This window comes from Hydra vulgaris, chromosome 12, assembly GCF_038396675.1.
Source record: "Hydra vulgaris chromosome 12, alternate assembly HydraT2T_AEP".
Lineage (NCBI taxonomy): Eukaryota > Metazoa > Cnidaria > Hydrozoa > Anthoathecata > Hydridae > Hydra > Hydra vulgaris.
This window is the reverse complement of record NC_088931.1, coordinates 30580677-30596293: the sequence shown is the minus strand read 5'-3', so window position 1 is coordinate 30596293 and position 15617 is coordinate 30580677. Positions and strand designations below refer to the sequence as shown.

Here is a 15617-nt window from a genome sequence, read left to right as displayed (position 1 = left end):
TTACCAGCGTGATTACTGGAGAAAGTGTTTACAAAAATAAAAACATATATTTACACATTTTTATACTACTTCATAAAAATACAAGATTAAAAAAAGTTTATGTACAAGTTTATATGTAGGGGAGATGGGGGCGCATTGATCGCCGGGGCAGTATGATCTTTTGGCTTTTACTCGTTCATTTTTGCCTTACTAGAAGTGAGGTTGCAATTTAATTAACCATTATGCTTCCCTAATTGATTATTCGTAATATTTTTTCATAAGGTTATCAGCGTCAAAAAAAATAAAAAAAATATTGTTTTTCGTCATAAAAAGTGATTTTTTTAAATCGTACTATAATTCAAATATATTTTTATTTAGATGTCTGTATGGGTTAGCAACAATTTTATTTTAAATTTGTAAGTGTTAGGTGTATAATATAATATATAATTTTTATTTGCCTGCAATTTATACAGTAGATATTGCTATCAATATGTTACCTATACCTATTGGGGTACATTGATCTTTGACTATGCGGGGCCCATTGATCGGAGGATCAAAGTGCCCCATAAAAGACGAAGTGCCCCATGTTTTGTTTATAAGCAATACAGTTAAACGAATGGAATTGTATTTATAATTTAAAAAAAAACTATATATAAACAAACAATAGCTTTTAGCATTTCATTTTTTAAATCTACTTATGTTATAAGCTAGTAATAATAATACTATTATTTTATAATATCAAAAGAATAATATTTAACATAATAATTAAAAAATATTTAACATAATATTATTATGTTAAATATTAGCATTTATTAAAAACATATGTTTTTATTGATATATTTTTTTACAGATCTTAAAATGGTTAGAAATAGAATTAAAAAAACAAATAAAGTTGCTATACCAAATGAAACAATGAAAGTAGCTGTTAATAAAGTTTTAGAAGGAACACAACTGAATGTTGTAGCACGTCAGTTTAACATAGATAGAATGACTTTAAAAAGATATTGTCGTAAAAAGAGGCTTAATTCAAATGAAGCTTTCAAGCCTAACTACAACAATAGACAAGTTTTTCCAGCAGAAGATGAAAAAAGTTTATCAAGTTATTTACTAATTGCATCAAAAATGAACTATGGCCTTTCAACTAGGTCAACGCGATTATTGGCATATGAATTTGCTTTAAAAAACAATAAGATATGCCCATCATCATGGATCAAAAATAAAATTGCAGGCATTGATTGGTTGCAAGGTTTTATGAAAAGACAACCAGAGTTGTCTCTACGAACACCTGAAGCAACGAGCTTCGCTCGATCAACAGCTTTTAACAAACACACTGTAAGAGAGTTTTTTCAAAATCTTAAAACGGTAAGAAATCGATATAAATATAATCCTAACTGTATATATAATGTTGATGAAACTGGTTTAACAACCGTTCAAAAGCCGGTAAAGGTTTTAGCTGGTAGAGGAAGCAAACAAGTTGGAAGAATCACATCTGCAGAACGAGGAACATTGGTAACTGCATGTTGTGCCTCTAATGCTATTGGAAATTCCATTCCTCCATTATTTATTTTTCCTTGGGTAAAGTTTCATGATTACATGATTAAGGAAGGACCTCCTGGATGTGTGGGATTTGCAAATCCTTCTGGTTGGATGAACTCAGAAATTTTCATAGAATGGATTAAACATTTTGTTAAATATTCAAACTGTTCTCAGGAATCTCCAGTTTTGTTACTTCTCGACAGTCATGAAAGTCATATTTCTGTTAAAGGCTTGGAGCTTGCAATTCAACACGGAATTACAATGATAAGTTTTCCTCCCCATTGCAGCCATAAATTGCAGCCATTAGATAGAACTGTTTTTCGACCATTGAAAAGGTTTTACAATTCTGCATGTGATAATTGGATGGTTTTAAACCCAAGACCAATGACCATTTATGATATTGTTTCAATAGTTCGAGAACCGTATACAAAAGCTTTCTCACCATCTAATATACAGACAGGATTTAGAGTAGCTGGCATTGAGCCATTCAATTCTGAAATTTTCAAAGATGACGAATATTTACCATCATCAGTTACAGATAGAGCTGCTCCAGATACAGTTACTATCACTCCCATCAACAACATCTGAAATGATACCAGCGCATGTTAATCACATAGAGTCTGAAATAACTATAGTAAATATTGAAACAAGTCTTTTAAACAAAGTGTCAACAAGTGTTGCTTCTATAATCTCACCTGAGGTTTTAAAACCTTACCCAAAAGCATCTGCCAGAAAAAAAAAAGTTAAAAGTAGGCAGTTAAAAACAAGGATCTTGACTGATACTCCTGTCAGAAATGAAATTCGTTTGTCAAAAGAAAAGAAAATTTTAAAGCAAACCAAAAATCAACAAAAAGTCTCCACAAAAGATAAGAAAGAAACTAAGAATTACTTGCTTAGGAATAAAAAACAATGTAAACCAAAAGCTGCTTCACAACTTGACTTTCACAAATGATGAAATATTCTTAATCAAAATATTGTACTTTTAACAAGTTTTGTAAACTTAAAAGTTGTATTCTTATTTCAGTCTTTATATTTCAGTTCTTATAAATTTCAAGTTGTTGTAAAGTTTTAAACGTATATAAAGCGGGTAGCTTATAGCTGCTGTGATTTATACATTTTTTAATTAAAAATTAGACTAGTGGGTTTAACTGCTGTATTTAAAAAATAATTAAAAAATTTAGATGTATTATATGTTATACAATATTACCCTTTGACTAAATTATTTACAAGATTTAGTTATAGAAGTGTTAAACGTTTAGATAATATTACGCATATAAGATCAATGTGCCCCAAGTCGGAGATCATAGTACCCCATAGTTTGGGGTACATTGATCTTTTGAGAGGGTTGTTTAAAAGTTAAAATTATTCATGCTTATCATTTTTTTAAATCAAAATATTTATATATTCCAAAAGCCAGATAGTTCTACATGTGTTTCGTAGTTAATAAGTTTTTACATCTCTTTCAGGTTCTGCGCAATTTTCAAAACACTGCTACGGCGATCAATGCGCCCCCATCTCCCCTATGTAACAAAAACAAGATTAAAAAAAGTTTATGTACAAGTTTATATGTATGTAACAAAAAAAACCAATGACAAATTTGCCATATATGTTAGCAACAAGTTTTTTAACTACGTAAAAAGTCGACAACACTTGAGTTTATTTGTTGCCAGGGTATAAAACATCATTTTTCTATGTTGTTTCGAAATTTTAACTTTCGGTTTAATTTATAATTTTATTTATCAATCAATATTATAGTTAATTATTCTTTGATTTTGCAAAATCAAAAAATAATTATAATATTAATTGATTAATGAAGTTAACCAGAAGGTTAACCGCTAAAAATTTGACGTTTTTTGTTATAGAAAAAACATAACAACATTTGTAATTTATATTTGTGGTAATCAAAAGACATGTTTTAATTTTGTTTGTGGATACACTCTATTACTTTTTAATTGTTAAAACACATTTTTTTATTTGGCACTTGTATTAATTAAGGAAGTTATTATTTGAAAATATTTGCACTACACTCAGCTATTGTCATTTTGTTTTGTTGTAAACAAAAAAGATGGCAAGGTAGCGTCAACCTTTAAATAAGACCATCTGTTTTACATCTAAACTGATTGATGGAAACACCAGTACAATGTCCACTTTTAAAATCGTATTGTGAAATAATGAGTCATCCAATTGTAGTAAAAAAAAAATCAGAATCTAAATTTTTTTTCGCAGTTGAGAATACGTCGAGAATTCCACGAAAGTTTTCTGTTGCATTTTATGGCGACAAAAAAGTTGGAAAAACAAGTATTCTTCAACGAACAACAACTGGTTGCTATCATAAAAAATACGAACCAACTATTTCAGATATATTTGAGGTAGAAGTTCAAAAGCAAGACTGTTCGAAAACTCATCTGACGGTTTATGACACTTCTGGATTGCATCCGTTCCCTGCGATGATGCGTGTGACTCTTTCTCATTGCGACGCATGTGTCATTGTATTCTCGTTGACATCCGAAAAAACACTGCTGTTTGCAGAGAATAAAATTTTAGAGATTCAAAAAATAAAAGGAAAAACTTTTCCATGTATACTGGTCGGAAACCAATCAGACAGCAGTAATCGCGAAGTAATTTTTGAAAAGGCGTTAAGATTAGCCGTAAAATACAGCTGCTCGTACCTGGAAGTATCTGCTGAGTTAAATAAAAATATTAATGAACTATTTTCCAGTGTTTTAAAAAAGATAAATAATTATGAAAGATATTTTAAGAACTCAAACGCGTTTCAGAAACAACGTTATAAAATGATGTCAGATTTGACGTTGTTGTAGTTTGATGCCGAAATCGAAATTGTTATTGTCTGCGCAAAATTTTGTTGTAAAAGCTCAATTTAACTCAGATTTTTTTTTAATTTAAATATATTTTGATTAATTTCATCTTTATATTGTTGTATCATTGAATTTTTAAAAAGATTATATATATATAAAATAAAAAGATTAAATATATATAAAATAAAAAGATTAAATATATATAAAATAAAAAGATTAAATATATATAAAATAAGAAGATTAAATAATTTCATAAATAATTTTTAAAAAAAAACTTATTAATAAATCGATAATTTTAAAATATGTAAAACATTTAATTTACTTGCTCTACCCATATCACATGTTTATATTCAATTTAAATAAAATGTTATTAAAAGTGGTTATTAATTTTATTTTTCCCGTTACAAAAAAAAAAAAAAAAAATACTTGTTATTACTTCATTATTGTGACATTTAATAATTTGTTTATTGTCACAACCTTTTCATAGAGCCCCTTAGTCACTCATTAACAAACAATTAAATTTTTTACAACAACAAAAAACAATACCCTTACCTAATATCGTTTGTAAGATAAAAAAACAAAAAAAAAATGTATATATATATGTTATATAGATGAAAATACTACAAACTATAAAATATATATATTAGATGCAATTTACCGTTTAAACGATAAAATGCTTTTTAAAACTGTAATATTTTTATTATGGAAATGATTCCATATTGATGGTCCACAATTTGTAATTAGAAAACTTAAGCAGTGGAGTAGCTAGGGTTTTTAGCGCCCAGGGCAACGCTGAAAATTGGCGCCCCCTGAAGCAGAAATGCGGACTAAAAAAAGCACTTAAGTTTCCAAGTATATGACAATTTTAATTAAAAAAATGCAAATGCTAATCATAATGCAAACTCAATTTAACTCAAGTTTCCAATTACGCATCCATTATGGTTCATGTGAATTAGTCATTGAAAGTGACAGATGGTCAATCAGATCCAATAATCAATAATTATTTATAAATTATAATTTGATCTTTCTAGCCTTAACTGCAGCAAATTTATCTATTATGTCGTCCAAGTCTGTTGATTCTAGAGTTTCACTTTCGACACTAAAGATTGCCAAATCAACAAGACGTTGTTGCCCCATTGAAGCTCGTAGATATTTTTTTTTTTTTTTTTTTTTGCTGTTTATATAAAATAAAATAATAAAATTACAATGAAACTTTTACGTTACACAAAGAATATATATAAGACAGACAGGAGCTCAAAGAAGATACGGATGACTGGTGTCACCACAATCTTTTCATAGAGCCCCTTTACAATAACATTTAAAGCCCACATGGCTTTAGTAAATTTACAATAAAACATTTTTTCTGAATAATACTACGTGAAGAATAAAACTCAATAACATAATTTACAATAACATTTAATAACATTTAAAGCCCACAAGCCTTTAGTAAATTTACAATAAAATATTTTTTCTGAAAAATACTAGGTGAAGAATAAAAACTCATATATACATCCTCATATATACACATACACATACACAAACACATATGCAAACATACTTACACACACATATATAAACATACACGCATAAATATCAGAAGTTAAGGAGATGCAATTTCATTTGTCGTTTAAAAGAGGAAGTGCTTTTCAAATCTTTTATATTGTTATTTTTTAACTGATTCCATAATGACGGACCTTGGTTAATAATTGAGAATTTTGACACTTGCGATTTTACTCTGCTCAATTGATAGTTATGGTTGCTATTTGATCGTAGATTGTATTTTTGTGAAAACGCCAATGTAAAAATATCAGAAAATACTTTTGGCAGCAAGTTATTCTTATATTTATACATAAATATTAATATTTGAAGCGAATTAAGTTTTGATATATTTAACACATTCATGTATTTCATTACAGGGGAAGGGTTTTCTAATCTTTTTAAATAGTTAACCGCTTTACATGCGTGGTTTTGTAGCCTCTGTAATCTTATTAATTTAGTTTTGTGTGTGTTAGCCCAAACAATATTAGCGTAAGAGAGATGACAATGAACAAGACTGAAGTAAAGCATTTTGCGTGATTTATAATCAAAAAAGGCCCTAGATTTATATAATACACTTATAGCAGAAGATATTTTTGCTTCAATAAGACTAATATGTTTTTTCCATGATAGGTTCTCATCAAATATTACTCCCAAAAACCTTGTATAATTTACTCGATTTATTTCATTTTTATTAATTGACAGTTTTGGCAACTTTAACGGAAGATTAGTTGATTGTCTTATTTTATGGAAGAGAGTAAAACTTGTTTTTTTACAATTTAATGATACCTTATTAGCTATAAACCATTGGTTAACGCTTTCCAGTTCAGCGTTCATTGTTTCGAACAATATTTTTACATCAGAATTGCTGTAGAATAAATTTGTATCGTCTGCATACATAATTGACGATATTTTATGAGAAGCTTTATTCATATCATTAACATATATTAAAAATAATAAAGGTCCCAAGATCGATCCCTGTGGGACACCGCAGTCAATATCAAGAGCTCCTGACTCCTCCAGGACAACAAACTGTTTTCTATTAAAAAGATAACTTTTAACCCACTTATATGTTAAGCCTTTAATGCCGTAATGCTTTAACTTTGAAAGCAAAATTCCGTGATCAACGGTATCGAATGCCTTAGAGAGATCGATAAATACTCCAAGTACTTGTTCCCCTTTATCAAAGCACATAGATATTTTATTAGAAAGTTCAATAATAGCGTGTTCAGTAGAGCAGTATCTCTGAAATCCAAATTGATTTTTGTATAAAAGCGTATTTAATGTCAAGTAATCATAAATTCTATTAAAAATTACCCTTTCAAATATTTTTGAAAAGACAGGGAGTAGTGATATAGGGCGGTAATTGGAAACAGAAGAACAATCACCATTTTTAAAAACTGGGTGAATTTTAGCTAATTTTAATTTATCAGGAAATATACTATTCTCAAATGAAAATGCTATTAAATAAAATAATGGTTTACTTATACTATCCATAACATAGATAGCTACATTACTAGTAATGTCGTCATATCCACATGACTTGTTACGCTTTAGTTCAAATAGTGCTTTGTTAAACTCGTTTTTATTTATTTTTTCATTAGATATGCTAGTCGCGGGTTTATCTCCATAGTATTCATCAAACATTTTAGTCGACTGAACAATATTAGATGCAAGAGAGGCGCCTACATTAACAAAATATTTGTTAAATTCTTGACATATATTTTTTTCACTTGTTATAGTTTTGTTGTTAATAATTACTTGTTTTGGTAAGCAAGAGAGTTTCTTTTTCTCTCTTCCAGTTACTTCATTTAAAATAGACCAAGTTTTCTTGATATCAAACTTGTTTTTATCCAGCTGATTAGAATAGTACTTTATTTTAGCTTGTTTTAAGTTATTTTGATAAAACTTTTTATATGATTTGTACGCATTTTCGTCAATTTCCTTTTTAGATTTTAGAAATTTTATATAAAGCTTTTGTTTTCTTTTTGATGATTTTATCAAATTATTTGTCATCCATGGGTTTTTAAGCTGTTTATTTTTTATTTCAGTGGTTAATTTTGGGCAGACATTGTCATAAACATTTTGAAAAGTATTCAAAAAATTGTCGAACGCGCTATTGGGGTCTGCTGAGGAATAGACATCTTCCCATCGCTCTTCGTACAACTTCTTTTTAAGTTTATCTAGGTTTTTAATACAAAGATTTCTTTTAGTAACAAATACTTTTTTATTGCCGTCGTTACATGAAACTCCGTGCGCAATGTGATAGATAGGAAAATGATCAGAGAAATCTGAAATAAAAATGCCAGATTCGAAATAAGTATCTAAAAAATTATTAGTTAAAATATTATCAATTGAGGACGAAGTAGTTTTTGTAATACGCGTTGGCTTAAAAATGGTAGATATAATGTTAAATTCAAGTAGTAAATTAAAAAAGTTTTTTGTATTTAAAAACTTTTCATAACACATAGCATCCAAGTTTAAATCACCAGCGAAAAAAATATGCTTATTCTGAATGCTCATTTGCGATATAATTGCTCTAAGGCTATTTTGAAAGTTAATTTGCTTACCGCAAGGTGGTCGATAAAGCGAGGAGATTAAAAAAGGCTTACCAGTTTTATTTAGAATTTCAATACACAAAGTTTCAATATGTTTGTTTGCTTTACAAAAAGTTTTTTTTGCTTTAAATACAAACTTGTCAAGAATATAGATTGCAACGCCGCCTCCCATGCTTCCAACACGTGGTTGACTTATTATTTTGTATGATGATAAATTGTACAAAGAATTTTCTGACAAAGGCATTTTTGCATCTTCCCAAGTTTCTGAGATACATATAACATCAAAAAGATTTATAGAGTAATAAAAATGTTTAAAAGCCTCAAAGTTTTTATTCATTGATCTTATGTTTATACTTAGGATACTAAAATCTTTATTGTTTTTTTCTCTATTAAACTCATCAGGTTTATAGTATGAGTTGTCGAGACAACTAATATTTATTTCAGTCAAAAAACTATATTCGTTTTTGTTAGCTCTCAAAAAGTTTAAAACTGGAGACTCTAAGTTTTCAATATTAATTGTTATATTATTCTTGTTAGTTGAACTCATTTCTTATTAGATCGTTTAATAATTTTTAATCAAGTCAATAAGTAATATAAAAATAAAAACAATAAAAATAAATTTTTTTTCACTTATCTTTGTTTGACGTCGCATTGCTTATACTCGGCATTTCTCTTACGATCAGGCGGTTGTATACTACCTTCGCATATTTTCCCTGACTTCGATGGATTTTTGCTTGTGCAAATAATTCTTTGCGGATTCTCATAGTTTCTTCACTAAAGTCTTCATTAATAAAAATATTTTTCCCCTTAAGATTTCTTGCTCTAGCCAGAACGTTTTCTTTTTCCTGCCAGTTTAATAATTTGCAAATAATTGTCCTAGGCTTGTTTTCAAATTTTCCAACCCGATGGGCTCTTTCTATGGTTATTGGTTCATTTATTTGAAGATCCTCTTTAATAAGCGTTTTCAATTTTTTTAAAACTTCCTCGCTTGTCTCATTGGGTCTCTCTTCAACACCCACAATTCGCAAATTGTTTCGGCGATTTCGATCTTCCAAGTCAACTGTTTTCCTTTTATTCTCGGTGGATTCGCTGACTAATTTTCCTTGAAAAGATTTGATTCCGATTAACGAAGTTTTAATTTCGTCCATTTTTTTGTCAACTTTGCTTATTTTTGTCTCAAGTTGATCACCGTTAAAATTTAGGCCACGTTTAAGGTCTTCAACATCTCTTTCTAAGCTATCAATTTTTTCTTGGAAGCTTCTGAAAGTTTCTTTAAAGCACTTTAAAATTGTGTCAGATTGAATTGACATTAATTCCCTTAGCATTCCCATAGTAATTACCTTTTCATTCTCCATAACAATAATCAAAAAAATATAAAAGTCAAATATATTAAAATATCTCTAACTTTCTTCGTTTACACGTGCGCTCTGCTCAATGCTCAATGTATAATCAATTAAAGCTTCAACTTGCTGAAGGAACGTTTGCAACTGGCTATTGACACTGCAATTGTGACCAAGATTTCTAATGCAATGTGTAAGTTTGGAAAAAAGTAAATCCAGCGGATTTGTTGGTATTGGGCCCCCACAAGATTTAAGCAGTATCTGTCAGTCTGCAATTTCAGTAAATAATTCTGCTCCAATGATATCTGTACTGTAAAAGTTTCCCAGATCCAAACAATGTTGCTGCAAACTTTCTTGATTTTTATCACCATCCCTCTTTAGCAATATTCTCACATCGAGCAAGAATCCGAATTTCTTATTAAGTTCATTTAATTGTCTAAAGTGAGTTGTTAGTTCTTGTTGGAAACAATCCAATATCATTTTTAAAACTCTGCTAACTTCATCTTTAGCAGAGAGGCCACTATCTCCAGCCCTTTCACCTGGCATTATTTGCCGTCGCCTGACTCTCCTCTCAATTTCAATTCTCCATTCCATACATCTGTCCTTGCTATACTCAATTGCATTTTGGCATAAATGATTGCAAAATTCTTTGAGATAATTTTCCAAAATTTCCATATAAGGTGCTGCATCATTAAAGTTCATTGTGGGATCTTGTAGCCGTTTTTGAACGCGGTCTACTTTTCCAAGAATGTTGTTCCAGAAATGAAGTAAAACAATGAAATTGCAGAATATTTTAAAGTAAAGTTCCAGCTTCATTTCTTGTATCCATCGTCTGGCCTATGTCATCTGAAAGACTTTCAAGAAGTTTAACCAATTTAGTGACTCCTTCAGAAATTGCTTTAACAGCTTTTGCACTCCAACTGGTTTCTGCTTCCCATTTAACAGTGATCTTAACAGCATTTTTAAATTGCTCCCATCGCAGAGTCGAACGAGAAAAAAACAGATAAATGCTTTCAACTGTTCCAAAAAATGTTATGAATATAGGATCTTCTTTTGCAGCATGAACTCCAACCAAGTTCAAACTATGGTTATCACAGTTCACAAACAATGCTCGAGGATTTCGGTCACATATTCGTTGTTGAAGCCAAGAGATATGTCCTGTCATCACAGCAGCGTTGTCGTAACATTGGGATCTACAACCTGCCAGTGGTAGATTATCCGATTCAAGTTTCTTAGTAAAACAGTTTCAAGAGTTGCTGCATCTTTGACATGGATTTCAATTTATCCAAGAAATGACTCTCTAATCACAACATTCTTGGTAACAAAATCAATGTTCACAAATCTTTTTACTTCGGATAACTGTTCTTGATGTCCCAGATCAGGAGTCGAATTAAGTAAGATACCAAATTACTTACTTCTTTCATTACTGGCGAGGAGCTTACCTCTAACAGTACAGGCAAGTAGGCTGATGAATTCATTTTGAATGTCTGGAGACAGATAAGAGACGGACCCTGGATTTTTCTTTAGCATGCTATAGATGGTTTGCAGGTAGAAGGTCATACTCAGCAAGGAGTTTCAAAAGGGCAAGAAAGTTTTCAATATTGGCTCCTTCATCAGCAGTACTAAGTTTTTTCTCTATGACCACATAAAGCCATGTTTTGAGAAGCAAGAACTTGAATGCAAGAAAGAATTCTTTTTAATATATTTTGCCAGTAATGCTATTCAGATTCAATTTGGGCTTCGAGTTCTGAATTTATTCCTTTTCCATAAATTTTTCTTCGTTCAGCTTCTTTCCATATAGTAAATGATTTGAGGTGACAGGGACTGTTCTTGTGATCTTATAATTGTTCAGTGTGTCTCCAGTTAGTGAATACACCAACTGATTCAAAGGAAGATTGTAAACTTGAGCTGGAAGTTGGAAATAGTAAACAACAGAAACAATAAGCTGCTTCGTTAACTGGTGAATATAACAACCACAAACAACCTACTTCATCACCATTAGCAAGTCGTTGTTTAAACCACGTCGAATTCATTGAACGTCCTCCTGAGTTTGCAACAAAAGGTCCATTCTTGTTTTGAAATAAATCAGATCCGCGAGTTATGATCTCAGTTCTAGGACTTTGCGACATGATTGGCCGCTGTGATGTTTGGTTTTAAAAAACCAAAATCAAGAAATGACAGTACTGCAGGAATAGGAAGATCTTCAACTATTTCTACATTTTTACCGTCACTGCCATTATTAGGATCCAGATTGCGGGTATCTTTATTAACACTTACCTTTTGCATTGATAATTTTAGTTTAACTGAAGTGTTTATATTTCATATTGATTTATATTGAAATATTTATATTAGAAACTCATAAGTTTCACCGTAGTTTTAGTTTGAGTTTGTATTACTAATACGTATGTATGTAATGCTAGCTCGAACGTGTTCGAATTCAAACGTTTGAACTTTAAGTCAAAATTTCAATGTTCAGGTTTGAGCTTTTTTCTCTTAAAAGTTCGAACTTTTAGAAAAAATGCCTTTACGGTCATTTTGATAAATAGAGCTGAAATATAAATCAAAATTAATGTTTTAAAATTTGTTACATTTTTGAAAACAATGTTCTTTCCTTTTTGATTTATTTGTAGCTATTTAAATTTTAGAAAAACAGTGTTTGTCTGACCACTCTAAAAATACGAACAGAATAACGTCACATGTAAAACCATTGCAATTCAGAATGTGTCAGTTTTTTCCCGTTAAAAATTAAATGAACAGTAACCGTTTGATACCCCCCCCAGCCTCTTACCCCTTCCTTGCTACGCCTCTGGCGCTAAGATTTTTTTTATAATTGTAACTGGCATTTGAACGTAGATTATATTTTCTAGAAAATGATACCTAGAAAATGTCTGAAAAAACGATTGGCACAGAGTCTAAAGAGATTTTATGTCATTTCACTCAAATGACACCACTAGGTTTAATGTCGCGGGACTCAAATAAAACCTTTTTTATTCGAGAGTATTTGTCTTGTAACAATATGAAAGTGTTTTTTTTAAATCCATACAAAGTGTTAAGAGATAATTGTGGCAAAAGGATAAAATTGAAGAGGCTCACAGCCCACTTAAGCTCTTTAGATATAGATATACGTTCCAAAAAAAAAATTTCATTCAAGAGTATTTGTTCTATAAAAATAGAAAAGAATGTTTTTAAAATTGAAAAAAAAAAGTAAAGTGTCACAAATGGGGCAAAGGATAAAATTGAGTTGATCTAAGCCCATTTAAGCATTTTAAATTCCCATTGTAAAAAAATATATATGCCGTAAAATCGCAAAATCGTAAATATGAATCTATAAAAAATATAATAATGTTTATATGCAACCTGTTGAAATAATTCTTTAGCAAAACAACAATTTGAAAAAATTCATACTATTAAAATCTAAAATAAGCAAATTATTAAAATAAACGATCAAATTTAATCTTAATATTATTAAGAATAACCAAATTAATTATAATTACAAAAAAAAAATTATTAATTTTTGAAAACTGACTACTTTTTTTATAAAAATTAGTGAAATTTTGAAATACTCTAACTTCGGTCATTCACGGATAAACAACGAAGGAGACAATTAGCAGTAATATTGTGAAATGTTGTTAAGTGTTGCAAATGTAAAATTTACCGGTACCTTTACCTGTAAATTTACCAGTAAGTTTTGACATTTTTATAATTAATACACAATATGGTATTCTATTTGAATAAAAAATTTGTTCATAATTTCAAAGTTAACTGACGGTTCTTTGGGTTCCAAAAAACATCAAGCTTGTGCCATTTTTTTGGAGATAAAAATACAGCTCAACGACAATATGGATGCGTTGCGAATCCTGTGACGATTGGTTGTGTGTATCTTGCTGTTCTATTATGGTCAACAATACGTGCAAGAATTTCCAATAAACATACAAAGCTTATTTAAAGCAAAGTAGTGTTTTTTTGTTAATTGAAAAAACCTTTTTAAGTTAATTGAAAAATAAATTTTTAATTTTATTAACCAGTGGCGTTGCAAATGTGACAATGGCCAAAGTAACAAAATAGTTAACTAATTACAATAAAAATTAAAAATACTACTACTTATATTTAAAAAGGCCTTTATTTATGTGCACCTTCTTGTTTTTTTTTGTGCTCCAAAAAACTTTTTTTTTGAGTCCGGTGTGACGCCCTCCTTAGTTACTGGTATTACCTGAACTTATATCATAATTTTATAATAAAACAACATTTAAAAATTAGTTTTTTATGACTTTAAGTTTGTGATATTAGTATTTATATAGCGGCCGAACTTATGAGATAGTATTGAAAGTTCTGTCAAAGTAGATGTTTTCATTTTAAATTAAATATTGAATACTAGTTTTTATTTTTCATTTTTTTATTTTTACAATATCAATTATCAATATAATTTTCTGTATGTTTTAGGAAAAAAATTTAATATTTTTTATTTCTGCGTGATAAATAAATGTTCAAAGCTTAAGTGACAGAACTTAGGCGATTTTACGGTATAAATTAAATTTATAATAATTTAAAAAAGTCTAAAAACAACAAAAACGTTTTTAAATATTTACAATAGTAATGTATTTATGGTACATAATCCCACAACAATCAAATAATTTTTTATCCTGCTATAAAGCATGTAAAAGCTAGTGCTACATTAAACTGTTCTTTTGTTATAGGTAGCTACAGAGTCGTTCTCGAAGTTGAGTATACTCTTCTACAGATTTAAATTTATTCCATGTAGGCTTAAGTTTAGAATTAAGTCTCCACGCTGTTTAGCAAAATGACTAATAAAACTCGGATAATAGGATTCTTGAATAGATAGTAAGAAGTTTTTTATCACAATTTTATAATATTTTTTTTATAATGAACTAATCTTTTCAATATCTAGAACAGGATTTACCCTATTTAAAATAATACCTAACTATTTAAAAAAGTTAATTGCTTTGCATGCATGATTTTACGGGCTTCGCAGTTAGTTTACAAAGTTTTGCAAACTTGTTTTGTTTAGTTTGCAAAACTTTGTTTGTTAGTTTGCAAAGTTTTGCAAACGTTTCAATAGTAATTTCGTTTTGTGAGTTCTGGGTCATACAATATTTGCGTACAAAACCTGACTTTGTACCAGACTAAAGTAAAGTATTTTTCGTAATTTATTATCGAGAAAAGATCTCAATTTATGCAAAACACATATTACAGAGTAGATTAAATTGTAAGTATTAGAACAAATAATACATGTTCTAAAGGACACGCAGGTCCATATTGTTGGACATACATTGATAAAACGTTGGAACCGCCGTTGATAAAACTTTGAAACGTTTGAATACGTTGATAAAACTTTGAAACAAAGTTGCGTTGGTCCAACATCGACTGCCAACGTTGTTTTTATATCATTTTGGTTGCAAATGCGACGTCGCCAACAACTAAAAAGCAACGTTGTATTTTTTATTGGCATTGCGTAATATTTTACGCTGATTGAACGTTGTATTTTACATTGGCACAACATTATACTTTACGTTTGCAAAACGTTATATTTAACTTTTTTCGGGATAAAATTTATTTGTTTTATATCTTAGTATGTATAATAGGCATTAGTATTATTATAATTTATACTTTTTTTTTTTTTTTACCAACCAACTAGAATGATCTGCAGCTGATACCAGACTTACACAGGACCCCAGAAGGCGGTGTTATTTAGGAGTCGAGACTCCATATTTTGGCCCATTTAAGGGTTGTTTATGCCTATTTAAGGGTTTAGTTGCCACTCAGCAGAAGCTGAGCAGCGCCAACTTAATGGTTCATCTCCATTTTACGTCCGGACTGGACGGAACGCTTCGAGA

At 29.8% G+C, this 15617-nt stretch overlaps 2 protein-coding genes across 2 annotated transcripts; both read left to right on the top strand.

The window, feature by feature from the left end:
• Positions 1-837: 837 nt before the first annotated feature.
• On the top strand, positions 838-2103 carry LOC136088058 (uncharacterized). The gene has a single exon (XM_065811712.1). It carries the CDS (start codon positions 838-840, stop codon positions 2101-2103), a length of 1266 nt encoding a protein of 421 aa, XP_065667784.1.
• Positions 2104-3638: 1535 nt separating this feature from the next.
• Positions 3639-4334, top strand: LOC124808214 (GTP-binding protein drn-1). Its single transcript, XM_065811711.1, has one exon. It carries the CDS (start codon positions 3639-3641, stop codon positions 4332-4334), a length of 696 nt encoding a protein of 231 aa, XP_065667783.1.
• The last annotated feature ends 11283 nt before the right edge of the window (positions 4335-15617 follow it).

Bases quoted from the DNA above. Each gene is read 5' to 3' on its own strand.
- LOC136088058 (XM_065811712.1), top strand. From the start codon at position 838: ATGGTTAGAAATAGAATTAAAAAAACAAATAAAGTTGCTATACCAAAT.
- LOC124808214 (XM_065811711.1), top strand. From the start codon at position 3,639: ATGGAAACACCAGTACAATGTCCACTTTTAAAATCGTATTGTGAAATA.